At 38.3% G+C, this 20250-nt stretch overlaps 1 protein-coding gene across 2 annotated transcripts in view; it reads left to right on the forward strand.

Annotated features, from left to right (window-relative positions):
• Nucleotides 1-20250, forward strand: part of RARS2 (arginyl-tRNA synthetase 2, mitochondrial) — a 75267-nt gene that overhangs the window by 13126 nt on the left and 41891 nt on the right. For both annotated transcript variants that reach the window (XR_014064973.1, XM_081528598.1), the window contains exons 2-5: nt 5925-5998; nt 10526-10628; nt 12046-12129; nt 19378-19475. Coding sequence is in view for 1 of the 2 variants with exons in the window: in XM_081528598.1 (XP_081384724.1) it covers nt 5925-5998; nt 10526-10628; nt 12046-12129; nt 19378-19475 (359 nt within the window). In the remaining variant the exon portion in view is untranslated. The remainder of the gene's footprint in view (nt 1-5924; nt 5999-10525; nt 10629-12045; nt 12130-19377; nt 19476-20250) is intronic.

A 20250-nucleotide genomic window follows, 5' to 3' on the forward strand; every position in this document is an offset into this window, starting at 1 on the left:
TATTGGAAAAACCATAGCCTTGACTAGATCTTTGTTGACAAAATAATGTCTCTGCTTTTCAATATGCTGTCTAGGTTGGTCATAACTTTTCTTCCAAGCAGCAAGTGTCTTTTAACTTCATGTCTTCAGTCATCATCTACAGTGATTTTGGAGCCCAGGAAAATAAAGTCTGACACTGTTTCCACTGTTTGCCCATCTGTTTCCCATGAAGTGATGGGACCAGTTGCCACGATCTTAGTTTTCTGAATGTTGAGCTTTAAGCCAACTTTTTCACTCTCCTCTTTCATTTTCATCAAGAGGCTCTTTAGTTCTTCACTTTCTGCCATAAGGGTGGTGTCATCCGCATATCTGAGGTTATTGATATTTCTCCCGGCAATCTTGATTCCAGCTTGTGTTTCTTCCAGCCTAGCGTGTCTCATCATGTACTCTGCATATAAGTTAAATAAACAGGGTGACAATATACAGCCTTGACGTACTCCTTTTCCTGTTTGGAACCAGCCTGTTGTTCCATGTCCAGTTCTAACTGCTGCTTCCTGACCTGCATACAGGTTTCTCAAGAAGTAGGTCAGGTGGTCTGGTATTCCCATCTCTTTCAGAATTTTCCACAGTTTATTGTGATCCACACAGTCAAAGGCTTTGGCATAGTCAATAAAGCAGAAATAGATGTTTTTCTGGAACTCTTTTGCTTTTTCAATGCAGAATGTGGTCCACTGGAGAAGGGAATGGCAAACCACTTCAGTATTCTTGCCTTGAGAACCCCATGAACAGTATGAAAAGGCAAAAAGATAGGACACTGAAAGATGAACTCCCCAGGTCAGTAGGTGCCCAATATGCTACTGGAGATCAGTGGAGAAATAACTCCAGAAAGAATGAAGGGATGGAGCCAAAGCAAAAACAACACCCAGTTGTGGATGGGACTGGTGATAGAAGCAAGGTTCGATGCTGTAAAGAGCAATATTGCATAGGAACCTGAAATGTTAGGTCCATGAATCAAGGCAAATTGGAAGTGGTCAAACAGGAGATGTCAAGAATGAACATCGACATTCTAGGAATCAGCACTATCTTATATTTACTTTTTCTCTTCTCTTACTCTCCCCAGTAATCACTTCCCAGATAAACTGCCTGCACGCAGTCCTTTTCCCAGGCGCTGCTTCTGGGGGAGCCACGATATATATCTATGAGTACTTTCTATTTTTCTTAGGTTTTGTTCATTCATTTCTATGACTGCTGGTAAATGAGACTAAGGTAGGAGCCCTGCTAAATAAGGCTGCTCGATTCCCCTTAAGAATCTTTTGCATCTCTTTTTGACACGCTAGAGCATGGGTTTGTGCTTTGTTTCTCTAGAGTTATTGCAGCTGGAGAGCCAGTATACCTCTTCTTCGTTTTTTGTTGTTTTTTTTTAATTTTTAATTGAAGGATGATTGCTTTACAGTATTGGTTTGATTTCTGCCATACATCAACATGAATTAGCCGTAGGTGACATATGTCCCCTCCCTTTTTAACCTACCTCCCACCTCCTACTCTTTCTCACCCCTCTAAGTTGTGACAGAGTTAGTAACACTTTATTAATGACATCTGCATACTTGTATGCAGAGTCCCAGTTACAGAGTCCCAGTTTGAGTTCCCTAAGTCCTACAGCAAATTTCCATTGGCTATCTATTATTTTAGGGACACAAGTTACCCTAAGGTTGAGTTGTCTTGTGCCCAATTTTATTTACCTTTGATTGCTTTATGTTTTTTAAAATGTATATTCTCTGATTATCTTAGCCCTTTTATGTTCTGTTTTCAGTTCTGACTACACTCTTCCTTTGTGTTTAATTATTAGTTCTATAATGTTTGATCATCAGACTCCCTTTTTATTTCACTCTGTTTCAGTCGTTTAGTTCTTGTTATTATATTCAGACATCTTGAAGCCCTTGTGAAGCATGTCTTTGTATTAAGTTGTATTTTTCTTTTAGAGTTCTTTGATCTCTTGTATGACACATTCCTTTCATGCTGTCTTTTTTTTTTCTTTCAGTCCCTGCCCCTTCTCTCTCCTTATTGAGCTCTCTTTAGGCTTGTCTGTTTTTCATGCCTATTCTTTTTCATCTTACTAGTGCTTGACAGCTCTGCCCAGACTTTATATTTGCTTCCGCATTGTGTGGGCAACTTCCTTACTCTCCATATCAGCATTATTCTTGGCTCAGCTCACTTTTGTGGTTACAAAATATACACTGTGCAGGTTTCCACTCCTCTTCTGTCTCTCCAGGAGGTCATGGTGACCTGTACACATTACTCCTGAACTCTGACTTGGCATATGTTTGCTGCTAGTTCTGACATTTTTCCATCTTCCTGTAAAACTTTCTCCTATGGCTCTTCCTGCCCATGCAACACAATATCAGGATTTACTCCCTGTGATTGGGGAGTATATTGTGTTTCCATTGTGGAGGCCCTCAGATTCTGGCCCTAAAATCTTCACTTCTGGAAAGTGCCCTAAATCACTTCTCTGTTTTACCCATTCTTGCCTGCAGTTCTGTAGCATCTATCAGTCATAGATGGGGAAAAAAAATAGAATTCAATGTTTTCTCTCCAGATTTGGTGTATCAGTGAGATTGTTAATTCAGTGCAGGAGCCTTGCCAAACAGGACTGCTCCATTTCTTCTCAGAACCTGCTGTATCTTTCCTTGGTTTCCATTCTTGAAGTTTATAACTTTGGGCCTTGCCTATCATGTGTATTTGTTGCTGGAGAACCAACCAACCTCTAACCTTCTCTCCTTTCTCCTCTTCTTTCTTCCTTCCTTTTCATTTTAATTTGTTAAATGGGTAGGAAATGGGAGATGATTAAAGAAGACTTCTTTATACTACTTAATTCCAAAGTCTGTCTTTTGGGTTTTAACTGTGGGAAAATACACATAGCGGGCAACAGAGGATGAAATGGTTGGATGGCATCACTGACTCCGTGGACATGAGTTTGAGCAAACTCCGGGAGACAGTGAAGGACAGGGAAGCCTAGCGTTCTGCAGTTGATGGGGTCACAGAGTTGGACACTACTTAGCGGCTGAACAACAACCAAATTTACCATGTTTTTTTATAGTGTGTTATTGAAGTACAGTTGATTTAGTGTTTAATTTCTGCTATACATCACAATGATTCAGTTATACATATATATATATTCTCAAGTTTTCCATGATGGTTTATCATAGGATGCTGACTATGTCAGTAGTTCTCTATGCTATACAATAAGATGTTATTTATCCATTCCATATATAATAGCTTACATCTACTAACTCCAGCCTCCCACTGCACCTCTCCTCCGCATGTCTGTTCTGTTTGTCCATGAGTCTCTTTCTGTCTTGTAGATCAGTTCATTTGTGTCATATTTTTAGATTCCACATATTTGTTGTTGTTCAGTCGCTCAGTTGTGTCCGACTCTTTTGCGATCCCATGGACTGCAGCACGCCAGGTTGCCCTGTCCTTTACCATCTCCTGGAGATTCCACATATAAGTGATATCATATGGCATTTGTCTTTCTCTTTGACTTACTTCACTTATTATGATAAATTCTGGTTGCATCCATGTTGCTGCAGATGGCTTTATTCTTTTTATGGCTGAGTAGTATTCCGTTGTGTGAGTTGCAGTTTTACTCAGGGACCTCACTGATGAGGATAGCCTGGGAGACAGCCACTTCGCAGCTGAGTGAATTGCTCCAAAGAGGTAGGAAGAGAAGACAGTTGAATCATGGTTGTTGGCTAGGGAATGTGTACAGTCAAGCTTACATCTCAGTAAGAGATTACAGCTAATCACAAGGAACAAATGTCTCAGTTAATTATTTCAGTTCTTCTTCAGATATGGGAAGATGCAAGAATCTGGATTTATTAAAATTCTTGCTGAGATGTACATAGACCTTTCTAAGGGGCCTGTTTTTCCAAAGTACAGAGTGCCTCATTCTGTTTTTTGTTGGGTGTATTATTGGTCAGCAACTACAGTGGCTAATGACTTAATTTGTATATAACTGCATGGTGAGTGACATTCTTTTGTTTTTCAGCAGAGTTTAGATATATTTAAAATAGGCAAAAATACAATAGAAGAATAGGCAGAAGATCTTATTGCTATGGGTAAGTTTGAAAGACATGGCCCAAATAAAACCCTTTGAAGGAAGAAGGAAATAATATTTATTACATGCTTGTTATGTGACACAATTTTGTTAGTCCTCACAAGAGCCCTAGTTTATTATTAATAGATTTGTTATTCCCGCTTTTCTCAGATAGGAAAACTTAAGCTCATTGAGGTAAAATGACTTTCTCAAGGACTCATAGATAGTAAAAGTGGACCCTTTATTATTGATGTAGCTGTACTGCCAGGAACATTTTGCAAAATAAACATGAAGTATTACAGTCTTTATTTGGTAAATCTTTGGAACTATTTATCCACTTCTGGACAAGGGTCTTAAGGAAAAAAGCCTTTTTTGTAAAGTATACGGTAATTCAGTTCCTAAAGGCTAGAATTTAAAAATAAAGACTGCACTCTGAGATTTAAACTTAAAGAATCAGCATATACTGCTGCTGCTGCTAAGTTGCTTCAGTCGTGTCCGACTCTGTGCGACCCCATAGACGGCAGCCCACCAGGCTTCTCCGTCCATGGGACTCTCCAGGCAAGAGTACTGGAGTGGGTTGCCATTTCCTTAAAGTAGAACTACAGTGTATCTTAAACATAAATGATAGCTCCAGGTCTGCAAGTTTTAACCTTTTTTTAGGTTTATGAAATTTACCAAACAATTTCTTTTGATATTAGGAGGATAGATATTATTACTAATAGTGCGGGTAGTGGCTTTAGTTTTATTCTTCTCCTTCTGAACACTTACAAACACCTCTGAAGAGGATTAAGATTGCTTCTTAATCTCTTCCAATGTTCTTTTTTTATTCACCCGGTTGCTCCCTTTCCCTTCTCTCACCAGCTATGACTTGACCATTGCAGAGGCTGCATAAAGATTGAGGAATTAGGGAAGAAAGGTGAAGACAGTTTTAAATTCATTATGACTGTACTGCTATTTCACTGTTTTGTTTTCATGCATTTCTCGTTGAAAGGATATAGATATAACATAGGGATTAAATGTAGGTTCTGTTTATAAGATAGCTTGTGTTCACATCTCTGCTTTTCTGCTTAAGCAAATTACATAAATTCTCTGAACTTCAGTTTCATCACTCATGAAGTGAAGTCTACAATAGTGATCCATGGGATTGTTTTGGAGAAAAACTAGGCATGTAAGAAACCTCTGTCATGTGAGAATCATTCAATAAGTAGGAATGTCTCCTCCAACAAACTTCAAGTTTCTGATAAGGGCAATAGTTCACAACTGTGACTGTGTTACAGTCAGTCAGTGAGCTTTTCAAAAATGCAAGCGAGTAAACTTGATAGAGCCTGGGGGTCAGGTTCTCCCCCAACACACATTATTTATTTGTTTGCTTGTCTAAATAGCATGAGACTTTTGTCTTTTATTCACTGCTGTATCCACAGCTCCTAAAACAGTGTCTAGCACAAAAAGACTTTATGAATGAATAAAAAGAAAATTATCTTTGGTCCTCAGTGGTTTATCCCTATTCTTTTTGAAGAAAAAAAGTTTTTTAAATTTACAAATATGAAATTCATCCTTTTTAGTAAACAGTTCTGTTTGCCAATATATGGTCAAACCCTCTCCTCCTCATCAACTCCTGGCAACCATTCATCTAATCTTCAATCTTAGAGTTTTGGGCTTTCCAGAATGTCTAATAAATGTTGAATCATACATTATACAGTCTTTCGAGTCTGGCGCTTGTCACGTAACAAAGTACATTTGAAACTCATTTATCTTGTGGTTCAGCATTTTTTTTAATTGTTGAGTAGCATTCTGTTAATCTGGAACAAATATATTAACAATCTTGCTCTGTTTTATTCTTTTTGATTTCTAGCTTTCCAGAGTGTTGGATCTTCCACCAGAAAACTTGATCAAGTCAATATCTGCAGTTCCGATTTCCAGAAAAGAGTTAAGTATAATATATTTGTAATGATCTAGAATGTGATTGATTTTGTCAGTTAACCAAAAAATGCAGTTACTCTCCAGTTTACAAAATAGTCCTTGAAATTACCCTTAATACATGATTTAGTGTGTTATTCCCATGGCTTTAAATAATAAAAATTCTGTACTTTACTACTCTGACATGGCAAATTATATTAATATTATGTTTTGATGTCTAGTGTAATAACTATATGGCAGTCTGAGAAATTTGGAATGAGGTTTGATTTAATTCTGTAACAGCAAATAAAAGAACTAATATTCTAGTTAGAAAATCAGAGTTTTTGAAGAGATCTTTGAGATTAAACACCTATCTAATGCCTGAATACTGTTGTACCATGTTTACTGCTAGATTTTTGGTGTGTTTTTTTTGGTTTCAGTTTTTTTGCTTGTTTCCATTTGAGGTCCCCCCAGTGATAGAGAACTACTGGTTAAGGTTACATATAATCTATACAGTTGCTACTTGGATTCAGAGAGATCTGTTTTGTGAGTTTGGTCATTCTCATAGATACTTGTTTACCAGTTGACTAGAAAATTTCAATACTAGAATAAAATACTCTCTCAGTTAATTAATAATGACAAGAAATTAGCTACATAATAGGCTTAATACTTTAAGCTTAAATTATCATTATACTGTTACAATATAATGATACCATTATTACTATACCATCACGTCCTTAAATATTTTGTCCCCTTAACTTTGTTAGGATTTTAAGACAAAGTAGAATGAATGTTCTTTTTTCCAGAATAGGACAAATGGATAAGTGGAAAAGAAAGAGAAAGGCTACATATGGTCTTGTAAAAGAGCATCTGTAAAATAACCTGTTACAACTTCATCTGTATTGAGTTCCAAGAATAGAGGAAACCACTGACCAAAAGATGGGCCTTATATGTAAACTGATACAGTGTTGCAAACAGTTACCTACTTTATGAATCAGTAAAGGGCATTTTGCATAATAATGGAAATGTCTCAGTTTTTATTTTATGTTTCAAAAACCTTTAGTAAGCTGAACTGTCTTGACCCATCTTTTGTTTCTTGGTTTTTTTTTTAAATGAGGTAACATTATATATATTTCACTTGGACAATATTCTGTATACAGTGTAGCGTGCCATGTCACCACCAAAAATTTAGTGTTCCATCTGTAATCGTAGAGCTGATCCCCTTTACCCATTTAATTCTCCCCACCACCCCTTCCCCTTTGGTAGCTAGAACTCTGTATCTGCATGTTTGATTTGATTTGTTCACTTATTTTTTGTTCTTTATACTCCACATGTGGGCAAAATCATATGGCATTTTTCTTTCTTGGTCAGACTTACTTCATTTAGCATAATATCCTCAAGGTCCATCCACGTTGTCCCAAATGGCAAGATCTCGTCTTTTTCTATGGCTGAGTATCATTCTATTGTTCGTGTGTGTGTGTATACATCTTCTATATCAATTCATTTATGGGCACTAGTTTATCTTTATACCTTGGCTGTTGTAAATAACATATGGGTGCTTATGTCTTTTCAAATTAGTGTTTTCATATTCTTTGGATAAATACCCAGAAGTTGCTGGATCATATGGTAGTTTAGTCTTTTTGAGGAGTCTCCGTAGTGGCTACACCAATCTACATTCCCACCAACAGTGTATGAGTGTTCCTTTTTCTCCACATTCTTGTCAACACTTGCTATTTCTCACTTTTTTGACAGTACCTATTCTGATGTGAGGTGATACCTCATTTTGATTTACATTTTCCTAATAATTAGTGATTCTGGGCATCTCTTCACTTGCCTGTTGTCTTGGCCCCTCTTTTGAATAAGATTTTCTATACCTGCTTTGACTTCCTTTGGGGAGTTCCACTTTAGCAGTCTGAAATACTGACTTTGTTTCATAGAAAATAAATAATGAGGACCTCAATTTCTCTAGTCTACCAGTCGAAAATTCTACATATTGAATTTGTTTAAAATAAAAGACTTGCTACTGCTTTGTCTTCATAACCCGTTATCCTTTAGAGTACTGAAACAAAGCCCAACTGTTCTGTATTTGTAATTTGATTCTAAAGTGCTATAACATGCCAGGAAAATTAAGAAATACTATTTTTGTTAATGTGGTTTATTTAATGTGATATGAATCTATTTGTTCAGGTGGTCTAATTCTCTCAATTAGATAGTTGACCCTTGAACAGCATGGGTTTGAACTGCATGGGTACAGCTATATGTGGATTTTTTTTCAGCTAGCATGAACTGCAGTACTTCATGATCCATGGTTGGTTGAAGGCAATTGATGACAGAGCCCCAGTGTGTCCAAGGGCTAGTGTTGGCCCATTGGTGGCAGAGCCAGATCCTGGAGTCTGTAGCTGCAAGGCCCCCCTAGTGGTCCCAGTGTGTCAGCCCACTGGTAGGTGGTACTGGGTCTCATGTAACCCTGAGGGTCCAGGAGTAGTGCCAGCAATGGGCCGTGGGGGGACACCTGGACCCTCTGCTGTGCAGGACCAAGTCCCAGGGAAGCTTGGGAGGTCCTGAGATACCTGACCTTCAGCTGGGTGGGGCTGTGTCCCTGCCCAGAGATGTACTTGGCCTGATGAGTCCCATTATTGATGCTGACAAGCTGGTCAGCGGGGCTGGGTCCTGAGGTGGCTGGCTGTGAGGCCAGGGGACCCCAGGGCCTGCTACAGGCCAGTAGCAGGGTCACTACTGATGGGTGGCGCTGGGTCACAAGACAACTGGCTACAGGGCCCCAGGAATCCTGAGACTAGTGCTGCCTCTCTGTTAGGGAGCTAAGTCCTAGGGTGGCTAGCTGCAGGGCCCACAGTCCCAGGGCCAGTGTTAGCCTGCTCATGAACAGGGCCACGGGCTTGAATAGTCCTGGGGCTGGTGATGGCCTCCTGGAGGGCAGGGTCAAAGTGACCCAAGGCTGCTGATCACCCAGTGGTGAGTATGACCATGTCCTGACCCAGCTGGCTGAGGGGCCCAGGGTATCCTGGAGGTGGTGTCAGCCTTATGTTGAGTAAGGCTGTGTCCTAGTGGGCTGGCCCACTGGTGGGCTGAGCCATATCTTTTGCTGCAGGGCCCAGGAATCCCAGGGCTGATGCCTACCCCAGTGAGGAAGGAGGGTCCCTATGAACTACTTGGGCAGCCTGGGGATCCCTTGGTTATTGTCAGCCCATTGTTGGGTGGGGCTATGTACCTGGCCTGGAATACCCCAGAATTGGTAAGGACTGGCTGGTACCTGAAGCTGGCACCCAGCACTAACAAGCTAGAAGGAGAATTTCAAAATGGTATTTACTAGCACCAGTATCCTCATGGAATGAGCTCCCTAAATTGACTGCTGTCAGTATCTCTGTCCCAAATTGTGCTGCTGTACTTAGTCATTCAGTTGTATCCAACTCTTTCGCCACCCCATGGACTGTAGCCCACCAGGCTCCTCTGTCCTTGGAATTCTCCCCGCAAGAATTCTGGAGTGGGTAGCCATTTCCTTCTCCAGGGGATCTTCCCAACCCAGGGATCGAACCCAGGTCTCTCACATTGCATGCGGATTCTTTACCAGCTGAGCCACCAGGGAAGCCCAAGAGCAGGTGAGGGGGCTAGAAATAGGCTAGACAGACAGTGGCTCAACCCACCTATTCTGCCCAGAGAGTCTCATTCTCTACTTCATTATTAAACATTCAGTGTCGGTAATTATATGGATGTTTGTATATTATTTTTATACCTTGAACACTTTCAAACTATAGGAAATTTATAGAGAATAATGTAATGAACACTTATGCTCACTTTCTAACATGTCAGGTCTTAATTTTTTCCAAATTTTGTTTTTTACAAATCAAACATTAGTTACTGTTGAAGCCACCTGTATACCATCCTTCCTTAGAGATAACTGCTCTTTGAAGCAAATGATTGTTTTCACTAATCGATTGTGTAGTTTCTTTCTTGGTTTCTTTGTTTTTACACTGTTTCATCACCAACCCAATGAAAAGAATGGCCATATCTTTCTCTTTAAGGAACTACTGAGTGTTAAGAATAATACTTTTATCATGTTAAAATTCAGATTTCACCATTTTTTAAAAATTTTGCTTTGGTCATCTGAAGGTCAATGAAGAGGCTTGAAAGAAGGAAGTATTTGAAATAGTGGAAGAAGATTTGTAGAAGAGGTCAAGAGACTTGAGCTTTTTTCTGACTCTGTTTATTAGTTGCAGTAGACTTTTAGGGGAGACAGTGAACTTGCCAGACATCATTTTTCACATCTGTCAAATAAGGTGGTTGCTGTGTGTCTCTTACAGAGATACCATAATGCTACAACTGGGTGATGGAAGAGGAAGAATTTTATAAGATAAAGTACTCAATCAGTACATAGTGATGATATTTCTAACTACTTTGCTTTATATTTTGAAAGTGTAACTTCTTCTGATAAGATTATGTCAGTGTAGAAAACCCAAAGTGATTAGTCTTTTTTTGTTGTTTTTACTCTGGTAACGTTTTTAAGGTAACAGTCTTTTCTTGTCTCACATCTGTCTTTAGAGAGGTAGCTGACTTCCAGCTTTCTGTGGATTCTCTGTTGGAAAACAACAATGACCATTCAAGACCAGATATTCAAATTCAAGCCATGAGACTGGCAGAGAAGGTACTTTAGCACTATTATCTCTTTTGACATTATAATAAACATGTTAAATAAAAAAATATTCTGCAGGCTATGTCAGCCATAATAATGGATTTAATAGTGTTTCTTTGTTCAAGACACCTTGGAAAGTATAATTTAAATTTATTTTAGCTGCATACTATAAGGTTAGGATGGTTTTTGAAATTAGTTATGAAACACTCCTTGAGCTGACAGTATTCAGTTTTTTGATTAACTACTTAAAGGAAGACTGTTAATTCAATTTACAGATTGAAGCTGGATGGACTTCTGAATTCAGGAGAACAAGTTTGATAAATTAGAACAGTGGGCTGCAGTTTTAAAAATGAATTTCTGAGAAGATGAACATTAAAATATGAGAAGAAATGATTAGATGTGAATAGAACCATGATTTCAGAGAAGAAGTGGTTAGATGATTTAATAAACCTCTTTCATTTCTAATTTCTCTGATGGGCTCAGTATCTAAGAGAGGAATTGAAAGGATTGTGGAGAATGACCACATCTAAATTGTTAGTGTTTAATACTTTTAGAAAGAAAAAGGAAGGTTTGGCACAAAGTTGTTTTGTTTTGTTTTAAATAGGATTACTACATGTGACACTGAGGAAGGCATGGGCACACTGACGAGTCCAAACAATGAAAGTCACTTTCACAGAAAGAAATGTTTAAAGAATGAGTATGATAAAGAGGCTCTGGTAGCTAAGTAAATGTTTATTTGACCACAGAAATCACCCCAGATTTTTTTTCTTTTTTGCCACACTGCACGCAGCATGCAGGACTTTAGCTCCCCTACTAGGGGTTGAACCCATAGTCTCTCACCCCAGATTTTCATCAGGAAGCATACCAGGAATAAAATTCTCCTAACTACAATATTTATTTCCTCCTCCTCCTGTGAGTTGTCAAAAATGAAAGCTGGTGGCTCCTCAGTAACATCAGGTATCTCTTTAAACTTCATGAGTCTTCCAGCTGCTTTGAGCATCTGGTTGGTTAAAAATGTAAAGCCTGTTCATTAAAGACCAAATATTTAAATTTTTTACATATTTTATGGGGATGTAAGTTGTTTTAGCGGAGGTCCTAACAAAATAAAGAGTTCATTGCATGTCATGGTACGTAAGGTGGGGATAAAGTGATGGCTCCCTTTTTTCCACATTAGAGAATTTGAAGGGAGAGAATGGGCAAGAGGAAGAGAGAGTCTTTGAATAGAGTAGCATTCCAGCCGGGAAAGAAGAAAACACGTGAACACAAATATAACAACAGAGCTGGAGAGACCGGCTCAGCCCAAGTCCAGACACATGACTATGAGAAAGGACACACCTGCTGTCCTTGGAAGCCACTCCCATAGGATTAGAACTGCAAAACTTATTAGGCCTATTTTATAACATACCTGTTTTACTTGATATCTTTTCAGTTAAAATGTGACACAGTGGTGAGTGAAATCAGCACTGGTCAAGGGACTGTAAATTTCAAAATCAACAGAGAGCTGTTAACAAAGGTAAGAACGGGTTATGGTGCAGCTGTTATACCTTCTCTCGTACCTTCTCTCGTTCCCTCTGCTTCAGCTGCTTCAGCTACAGTGTTTTCCCTCCGGTTCTTAAACTTATCCTGCCTCCCCTTGCCTCAGAACTTTTGCACATTCTGATCCCACTGCCTGAAAATCACCCCAAGTTCAGTCAGCTTATCCTCTACATCTTTTTTTTTTTTAATAAATTTATTTATTTTAGTTCGGGGCTAATTACTTTACAATATTGTAGTAGTTTTTGCCATACATTGACATGAATCAGCCATGGGTTTACATGTGTTCCCCATCCTGAACCCCCCTCCCTATCCTCTACATCTTAACATTCCCTAGCAGTGCCTTTCTGACCCCTTCATTCTTACATGCTCTTAACACTGGATATGCCTCCTTGGCAAAACTTAACTGTAGTTGCTATTTTACATTTTTCTTATTTGATGAATGCCTTTTGCCCTTTAAACTCTTAATTTCCATTAGGGCTTATAGCATCTGTTTTTCTCACATACCCGGTTCCTAGCACAGCACCAGGGATGCAGTAAGTGCGAGATAACAATTATTAAATGAATCAATGGACTCCGTATTGAATACAACAAAGGTACTGCTGGTTGCCACTCTTTAGTAGCCTATAATCTGTTGGAAGCATAAGATGTATACAAGAAAAACCATAAGACTCTTTTTCTTTTAATAAAACAATATGAATTTTCTTAAAGTGATTGGTACAGTAAGCATAAGAAAGATCAGAGATGGCAAAATAGGATGACCTGAGGAATTGGGGAAACCTCATAGAGGAATTGGGTCTCCGTTGAGTGAGTGTGGAGGACAGGTAATCCTAGACAAGCAGTGGTGTGAGACCCTTTGAGTTTTATCTCAGTTGAATTTTAAAATTTATCATAATGCATTGTTTGGTCTATTATTTAATAAAAAAAAAAAACACCATTTTTGGGTAGGTCATGCTTTGTATATACTGTGGTCTTTAATTGCAAATAAGGATAAAACCCAAACTTCTAATATAGTTACTTACCAAGGTTAGGTAGTTTACAGATATTTACCCATCAGCCCTATAATTCTTCTGAAAGAGTTAGTGTTTCATGCTTTAGATCTTTGAACTTTTTTCTTTTGTCTTTTTTTCCACTGTTATTTCAAGATTAAACTTGTTAAACCAAAGTCTGTCACAGGGACAAGAAGGAAATTTGTTTTGAGCTTGTTAAAAAGTGTCTCTATCTTGTTGGGCTCTTGATAACATTTCATGTCAACTTAGCAAACCAGTGAATCTCATGTCCCATTTTGAAATAAATGACTCTTTTCTTCCCAGTTGCTGTCTCAATGTTTGTAGGAGAAAGGAAACTCACCAGTGTGCCTTCCAAGTTTTAGGCCCCTTGATAAATGCCAATATTTTACTTTTTTTTGTTTTCCCTGAGATGGGAAAATGTGCTATGGTAGATGAAGTTTGTCTTTATAGCCAGCTTAGCTGAAAGAGATGTGGTTTATATTGCGAGGCAAGGCATATATTTTGTTAATAATTAAAAATTTCAGTGGTCGTGAGTTTTCATGCTCTATTACAATTAATTATGAGGTTTTTTTTGTGAGCCCGCTAGCTCACTTATTAAAAATATTCGCAAATCCTTCTTGGTTGACAATGCGGGGAAAGGGTGAGAGCTTTGAGGTCCAGCTGCTCTTCCTCACATGGAAACCCTCCCTTCATTGTAACAACTTTGAGGATCTGGATAATATAATGTGATTTTCAGTAAAGGACAAGGAGATTGCTTACAGCAGCCCTGCTCAGTGTCACAGTAAAGATACATCCTAGAGGAGTACCCATAATTTGAGAAAGGAATATTAAGCATTGTACCTGTGTTACAAGTTTAGATTTAATAGTAGTTCTTATGTGCCCAAATCCTATTTCTTCTACACTTGGCTCCATTATATTTTGGGGCCTTAAACAATATTCATTTGTGAGTCTCAAGTTTCCAGACTACATTGAAAAGAAAAGTCAACCCTCTCAGGACCATTATAAAACTTTTTTTTCCACTTTGAAGTTATCAAGATTAACATGTAGCTGATGATCTATGTCCAAAACTTAATCATCAAGCAGAGAATTATGAGTTTGTCTTTGCTTACACATGTACAAATTTAGCCTTGCATAAAATGTATCTGTTCATGCATTGCAACTGAGTTATTAATACTGACAGAATCGGGATGATTAAATGTTAGCTTAGGTTTGGATCACTAATAGCAGTTTATACTGTCTTCATATAAATCATCCTCAAAGGTAAGAGGCTAAAATGTGAAATTAAAAGTAATGTGAACTGCCAAATCTCTGGGACTAGATAATACATTTTTCAGTGCTAGAAGAACTTATCATTATGAAGAACTATCACTTTGGTACCAGACTTGTTCCTTGGGCTTCCTTGATAGCTAAGTTAGTAAAGAATCTGCCTGCAATGCAGGAGACCCTGGTTCAATTCCTGAGTCGGGAAGATCTGCTAGAGACAGGATAGGCTACCCACTCCAGTATTCTTGGGCTTCCTTTGTGGCTCAGCTGGTAAAAGAATCCGCCTGCAGTGCGGGACACCTGGGTTTGATCCCTGGGTTAGGAAGATCCCCTGGAGAAGGGAAAGGCTACCCACTCCAGTATTCTGGCCTGGAGAATTCCATGAACTGTATATATAGCCCATAGGGTCACAGAGAGTCAGACACGACTGAGCAACTTGCACTTTCACTTTTCACAGATGACTTTCAGAAGGAACTATAGCTTCAATTAATAGTTAATTCAGTTTACAAGGAGGAAAAACAGAAAATGAGTTTAACCACATAGGGAAAAAGCAAACAAAATCCTTTTTTTTTTTTTTTTTTGGTGAGCCTTAGAAATACACAATGAATAACCTCATTTTTTATTTCACATACATGCAGTTTTATTTGCCAAATTCAACTGTGCATGCTCTTCCAAAACTTAAGGAAAAGGAAAAAAAAAAGACTGATTTAAGTGGCTCTAACTTTGCTCATTATTTCACTAATTGAGTTTATGTCAGTAGGCAGTGGTTACATTCAAGTCATGAGTAGTGTCAGTTGAACACATGGAAAGAATGAATGATTAAGCATGTTTCAGCTACTGACTAAGGAACTGACCTGTCATTCAAGCAGTGGTAGCTTCATTAGAAGTTCTTTTGAAAGTTGTAGAGAAATACTGACCAATAGAGAATTCAATAAAATGGCAAAATTCATCCACAGAAAATGGAATGGTGGTAGGTAGACAGAAAGTACCAGCCAATTGGAATAGTCATTAATTGCCTAAAGCATTCCAAAAAGTGAAACTTTTGAAAGATTTAATTTCTGATAAGTTCTTTATGTACCTGCATTTACATTACCAAATATATCTTACCTTTAAACATAAATATTGGTGAATAGATGGCCCCTAACTTATTTCTCTTTTGTAATATCAGGGAACTTGAGTAGCTCTCTGACATTCTTCTTTGTGCCCACTAATCCAATAAATGCCTTGCTTATTATTTGCCAGGGACTATATTACTGAAATCTAGAGACAAAATGGCATGTGTCCTGGCCTCAAGGAAAGAAAGGCATAAAAAAATCACAATGTAATGTGTAATGGCTAGACACTGGGATGAATCATATAATGAAGGCATGTATAAGATGCAATCCCAGTGTAAAGAAAGAAGCACATAAATCTTTTTTTCCTTCACTCCCTCAAAGTAAATCTGTCTTGAGGAGGCAAAAGATAACCTTGAATTAGGATGAAAATAAAGAATATACTTGGGAGATACGAGGGCAGGCATTCCAGGCAGAGGGGACAGTTGGGCCAGGGTACAAATAAGAATATGGCATGGTCTGGAAGTCAGAAGGTGATTGAGTATGATTTTTACATTGGATGACATGGGGAAGGATATGAAATTACACAGTGGGAAGGGCCTTACATGCTCTGCATAACAGTTTCAGCTTTTTCCTATGTCATTATTTCCATGGTATGTTATGTGTACCACAGGTGGCACCTGTGATGATTTTTTGGTATTATGCTAATGAAATTTATTTCATTTTAATCATTATATATTATCTGTTATTATAAAACAACACTTATAACTTGTGATTTTTATCAATATTCAGTTCAGTTCAGTCGCTCAGTCGTGTCCAACTCTTTGCGACCCCATGAACCACAGCACACCAGGCCTCCCTGTCCATCACCAACTCCCGGAGTCCACCCAAACTCATGTCCATTGAGTCGGTGATGCCATCCAACCATCTCATCCTCTGTCATCCCCTTCTCCTGCCCTCAATCTTTCCCAGCATCAGGGTCTTTTCCAATGAGTCAGCTCTTCACATCAGGTGGCCAAAGTATTGGAGTTTCAGCTTCAACATCAGTCCTTCCAGTGAACACCCAGGACTGATCTCCTTTAGGATGAACTAGTTGGATCTCCTTGTAGTCCAGTATTACAGTGTGCTTTTCAACAAATCAATTTCCTCAAAATTAAAAAAGTAAAAATGATATGCATGTAAATCAAACCAGAAACTGGTAAAATCACTTACGTGCTAAGAAATCACTAAAACCTTTAAACAGAAAGTAAATCATGTCCGACTCTTTTGTGACCCCATGGCCTTTAGCCCACCAGGCTCCTCTGTCCATGGGATTTCTCAGGCTAGAATACTGAAGTGGATTGCCATTTCCTTCTCCAGGGGCTCTTTCCAACCCAGGGATCGAACCTGTGTCTCCTATATTGGCAGTCGGATTCTGTATCACTGAGCCACTAGGAAAGCCCATAGACCTGATTAAATATGTATATTACATAAGATAGGTGTTACTTTTCTATTTTAGTTTTTGTAGCAGTGTAGCTGACAGATGATGAGGGTCTAAACTAGAGGAGAAAACTATAGTGGTATGTAGGAGACAGCACATGCAGAGCTTGGTGATTAACAGATGATTGATTCTGGAGGTTGAGGGAAAAAGGTAGATCTTAGGAACTCCCAGGTCTCTGACTTGGTTAGCTGGAGGGTTCAGAGTGAAGTTTGTGGAAATGAAGAGTATAAAAGGAAGACTGTCTTCTGTTTGAAGTGCCTGAGAGAGATGCTCAATCCTGAGTTGTGTAGATCAATCTGTAGCACAAGATTCTGGTAGGTAAGTGGTGAAGCCTTAGGACTTTACACCTAGGAGAAGTATAAGTAAGGAGCTAGAAGCGAGAAAAGAGTGCAGCGAGGGAATCAGGGTGGGCATTGAAAGAGGGATCTACAAAGGAAAGCAAAAGTCAGTAGAATGGTGTCACTGCAACCGAGGAAGGAAGAAGGGTAGTTTCAAGGAGAAGGAAGTTGTCATCCACCAAAATGATGCTTAAAAGTGGTTACCCGTGGGTAAGGCAAAAAGGGATGAGGATTAAAGTAGACTTTAGCCTTATCTTAATTTGTTTAATTTTTTTAATTTTACAAAAAATGAGTTGATAAAAGTAATAAACACAGGAATTCAGCTGGGTTGACATTTAAAATACTGATTTTGAGAGCACCTTCAATGAAGTAGTAGAGAAAGAAACTAGTTAGCAGGTGGTTTGAATTGTCAGTGAATGCTTTGGAAGTGAAGCACGTAAGATAGTCTTAAAGTTTTTTTCTGTTTATGCCAGAGAAATCAATTATTCAAGAGTCATTTATTAAAAGAGAATTCTAACTTACCGCTGCTACCTTTTTTGGAGTCTGCCATCCCCTACATAAAAAGGGATAGAAGGTGAAAAGGATGGATAAGCCTTAACCTCTGAATGATCCAAGTATGAATTACCTATAACATTTACCGCCCTACTTGCAATCTTCTTGTGACCCGTATTCTTGGAGTAACAAACATTGATTGGGTCCCTCGTGTACAATAGACACTACTGTATTTAATGTCTATATAATCCTTTCTCTATATGGCTTAATGCACAGTGTCAGTGAAGGATTTTCTCTGTGTCTGAACCTTAATTTCTGAACCTAGTACTTGCATAAGTTAAATGGGAAATGTTGCCCATTTTAAGATTGTAAGGCTTAAAGATAACATAGAAGCTTCTAGACTTGAGCCTGGCACTCTATAGAGGCTTCTTAAAAGTGTTGCTTTGTTGCCTCCTACTACCTTTCTGCCTTTTCGATTTAGTGACTTTCTTAACCAGCTCTAACGATAGAATTCTTCATGTCAGAAACTACATTTTTAGGACTTAAAATCTTGTTTGTGGAACAAAATCAATATAAGAGTAAATAAAAATCTATCAGTCATTTCAAAATCCTACAATAAAAAATAAATAATGAATACATGCATCATCACCCTTAGCAAAAAATAAAGTATGAATTTTGTGACCTATATAGTAATTCTATGGTTAATAACTAAAAATTAACCTGCATTATGTTTTGACAGTTTCTGTAGTATTGCCTCATTTCTTACTTATGTAGCCAAGAGGCACTTGAATTAAAATTTTTTATTTGTTTTCTGCCATTACTGAGATCATCAGTATCACAGAAGTAGCAGCACCATGCAGAGTTAACACTTAAGCTGTGGAGTGAGCAAAGTTTTTGCAGTGTGACCTTGGGAAAGTTACTTAACCAGTCTGAGCTTCTGTTCCTCGCTTGTAAAAATAATACTCATTTCAGGGTAGTTGTGAGGAGTAATATATATAATACACATAAAACGTTTAGTACAGTGCCTGGCTTGTAATCAGCATTCAATAAATATTAAATGCTGCTTCTAGTGTTATTGTTGCTATTTGCTGTGGGACTTTTGGCAGTTACCTCTCTAAACTTCAGTTTGTCCATCTGTAAAATATCTACATCATTGGCCGCTGCAAGGACGAATAGACATGATGTATAACAGGGCACAGAGGCCCCGTAGATGTTAACTTGTGTCATGACTGCTCTGATTAGCATTAGCGATCAAAGAAAGCAGTGCTGCTAACAATGCTGTAAAATTCTCAGCTCCATAAATTAGAATGAGAAAATTAGCAAGAATTAGTTCCCAGTAGGCTCAGAGGTTAAAGCGTCTGCCTCCAATGCGGGAGACCCGGGTTCGATCCCTGGGTTGGGAAGATCCCCTGGAGAAGGAAATGGCAACCCACTCCAGTATTCTTGCCTGGAGAATCCCATAGACGGAGAAGCCTGGTAGGCTACAGTCCATGGGGTCGCAAAGAGTCGGACACGACTGAGCAACTTCAACAAAGTAATTAAGAAAATTGCAATTTTTGTGTATCATTAAATCCCATACCTTTTACTTTTCAGACAGTACTGCAACAGGTGATTGAAGATGGCTCAAAATATGGATTAAAAAGTGAACTTTTTTCTGGTCTCCCCCAGAAGAGGATCGTGGTTGAATTCAGGTGAGTACCTACCGATCATATGCGTTGGTTGATCAACTGACTGGGCAGGTGGGTGTTTTATTGTTATCATCTGGGTCTCACAAAATTACACATGGAAAAATGAAAAATTAGTGAGATTGATTTGTTTTTTAGAAGATCTAGTTCTTCATTTTAGTAGACTCTTAAGGTACATATAATGGTAACTATCATATTAAGAATTTCATAGTAATCTAGTTACCAGAAAACAAGCTTTGTTGTGTTTGTGACATATGTGTATGTATTTTTAGCTTTATTGAGGTATAATTGACAAAATTATAAGGTAAAGTGTACAGCATGATTTGATATATACACACACACACACACACTGTGGGAGGATTTCCCCATTTGAGTTAGTTAATAGCTCTGTCACCTTACATATTTACTTCGTTTGTGTGAGAACATTTGTTCTACTTGCTTAACAAATTTCAGTTATACAAGACAATGTAATCAACTATACTCACCACGTTATACATTAGATCCTCAGTACTTGATTGTCTTATAGCTGAAAGTCTGAACCTTTTACCAGCCTCTTCCTGTTTCCCCTAGCCTCCAGCCTCTGACAACTACTTCTCTATTCTAAGAGTTTAACTTTTTAGTCTTTAGATCTGACATATAAATGATAGCACACAGTATTTGTCTTTGTCTGGCTCATTTTACTTAGCATAATGCCCTACAGTTTCATCTGTGTTGTTGCAAATGACAGAATTTCCTTCATTTTTAAAGCTGAATAGTATTCCATTATATATACATACCACAT

This window comes from Giraffa tippelskirchi, chromosome 9 (assembly GCF_054371585.1).
Source record: "Giraffa tippelskirchi isolate mGirTip1 chromosome 9, T2T-mGirTip1v1.2.pri, whole genome shotgun sequence".
Classification (NCBI taxonomy): Eukaryota; Metazoa; Chordata; class Mammalia; order Artiodactyla; family Giraffidae; genus Giraffa; species Giraffa tippelskirchi.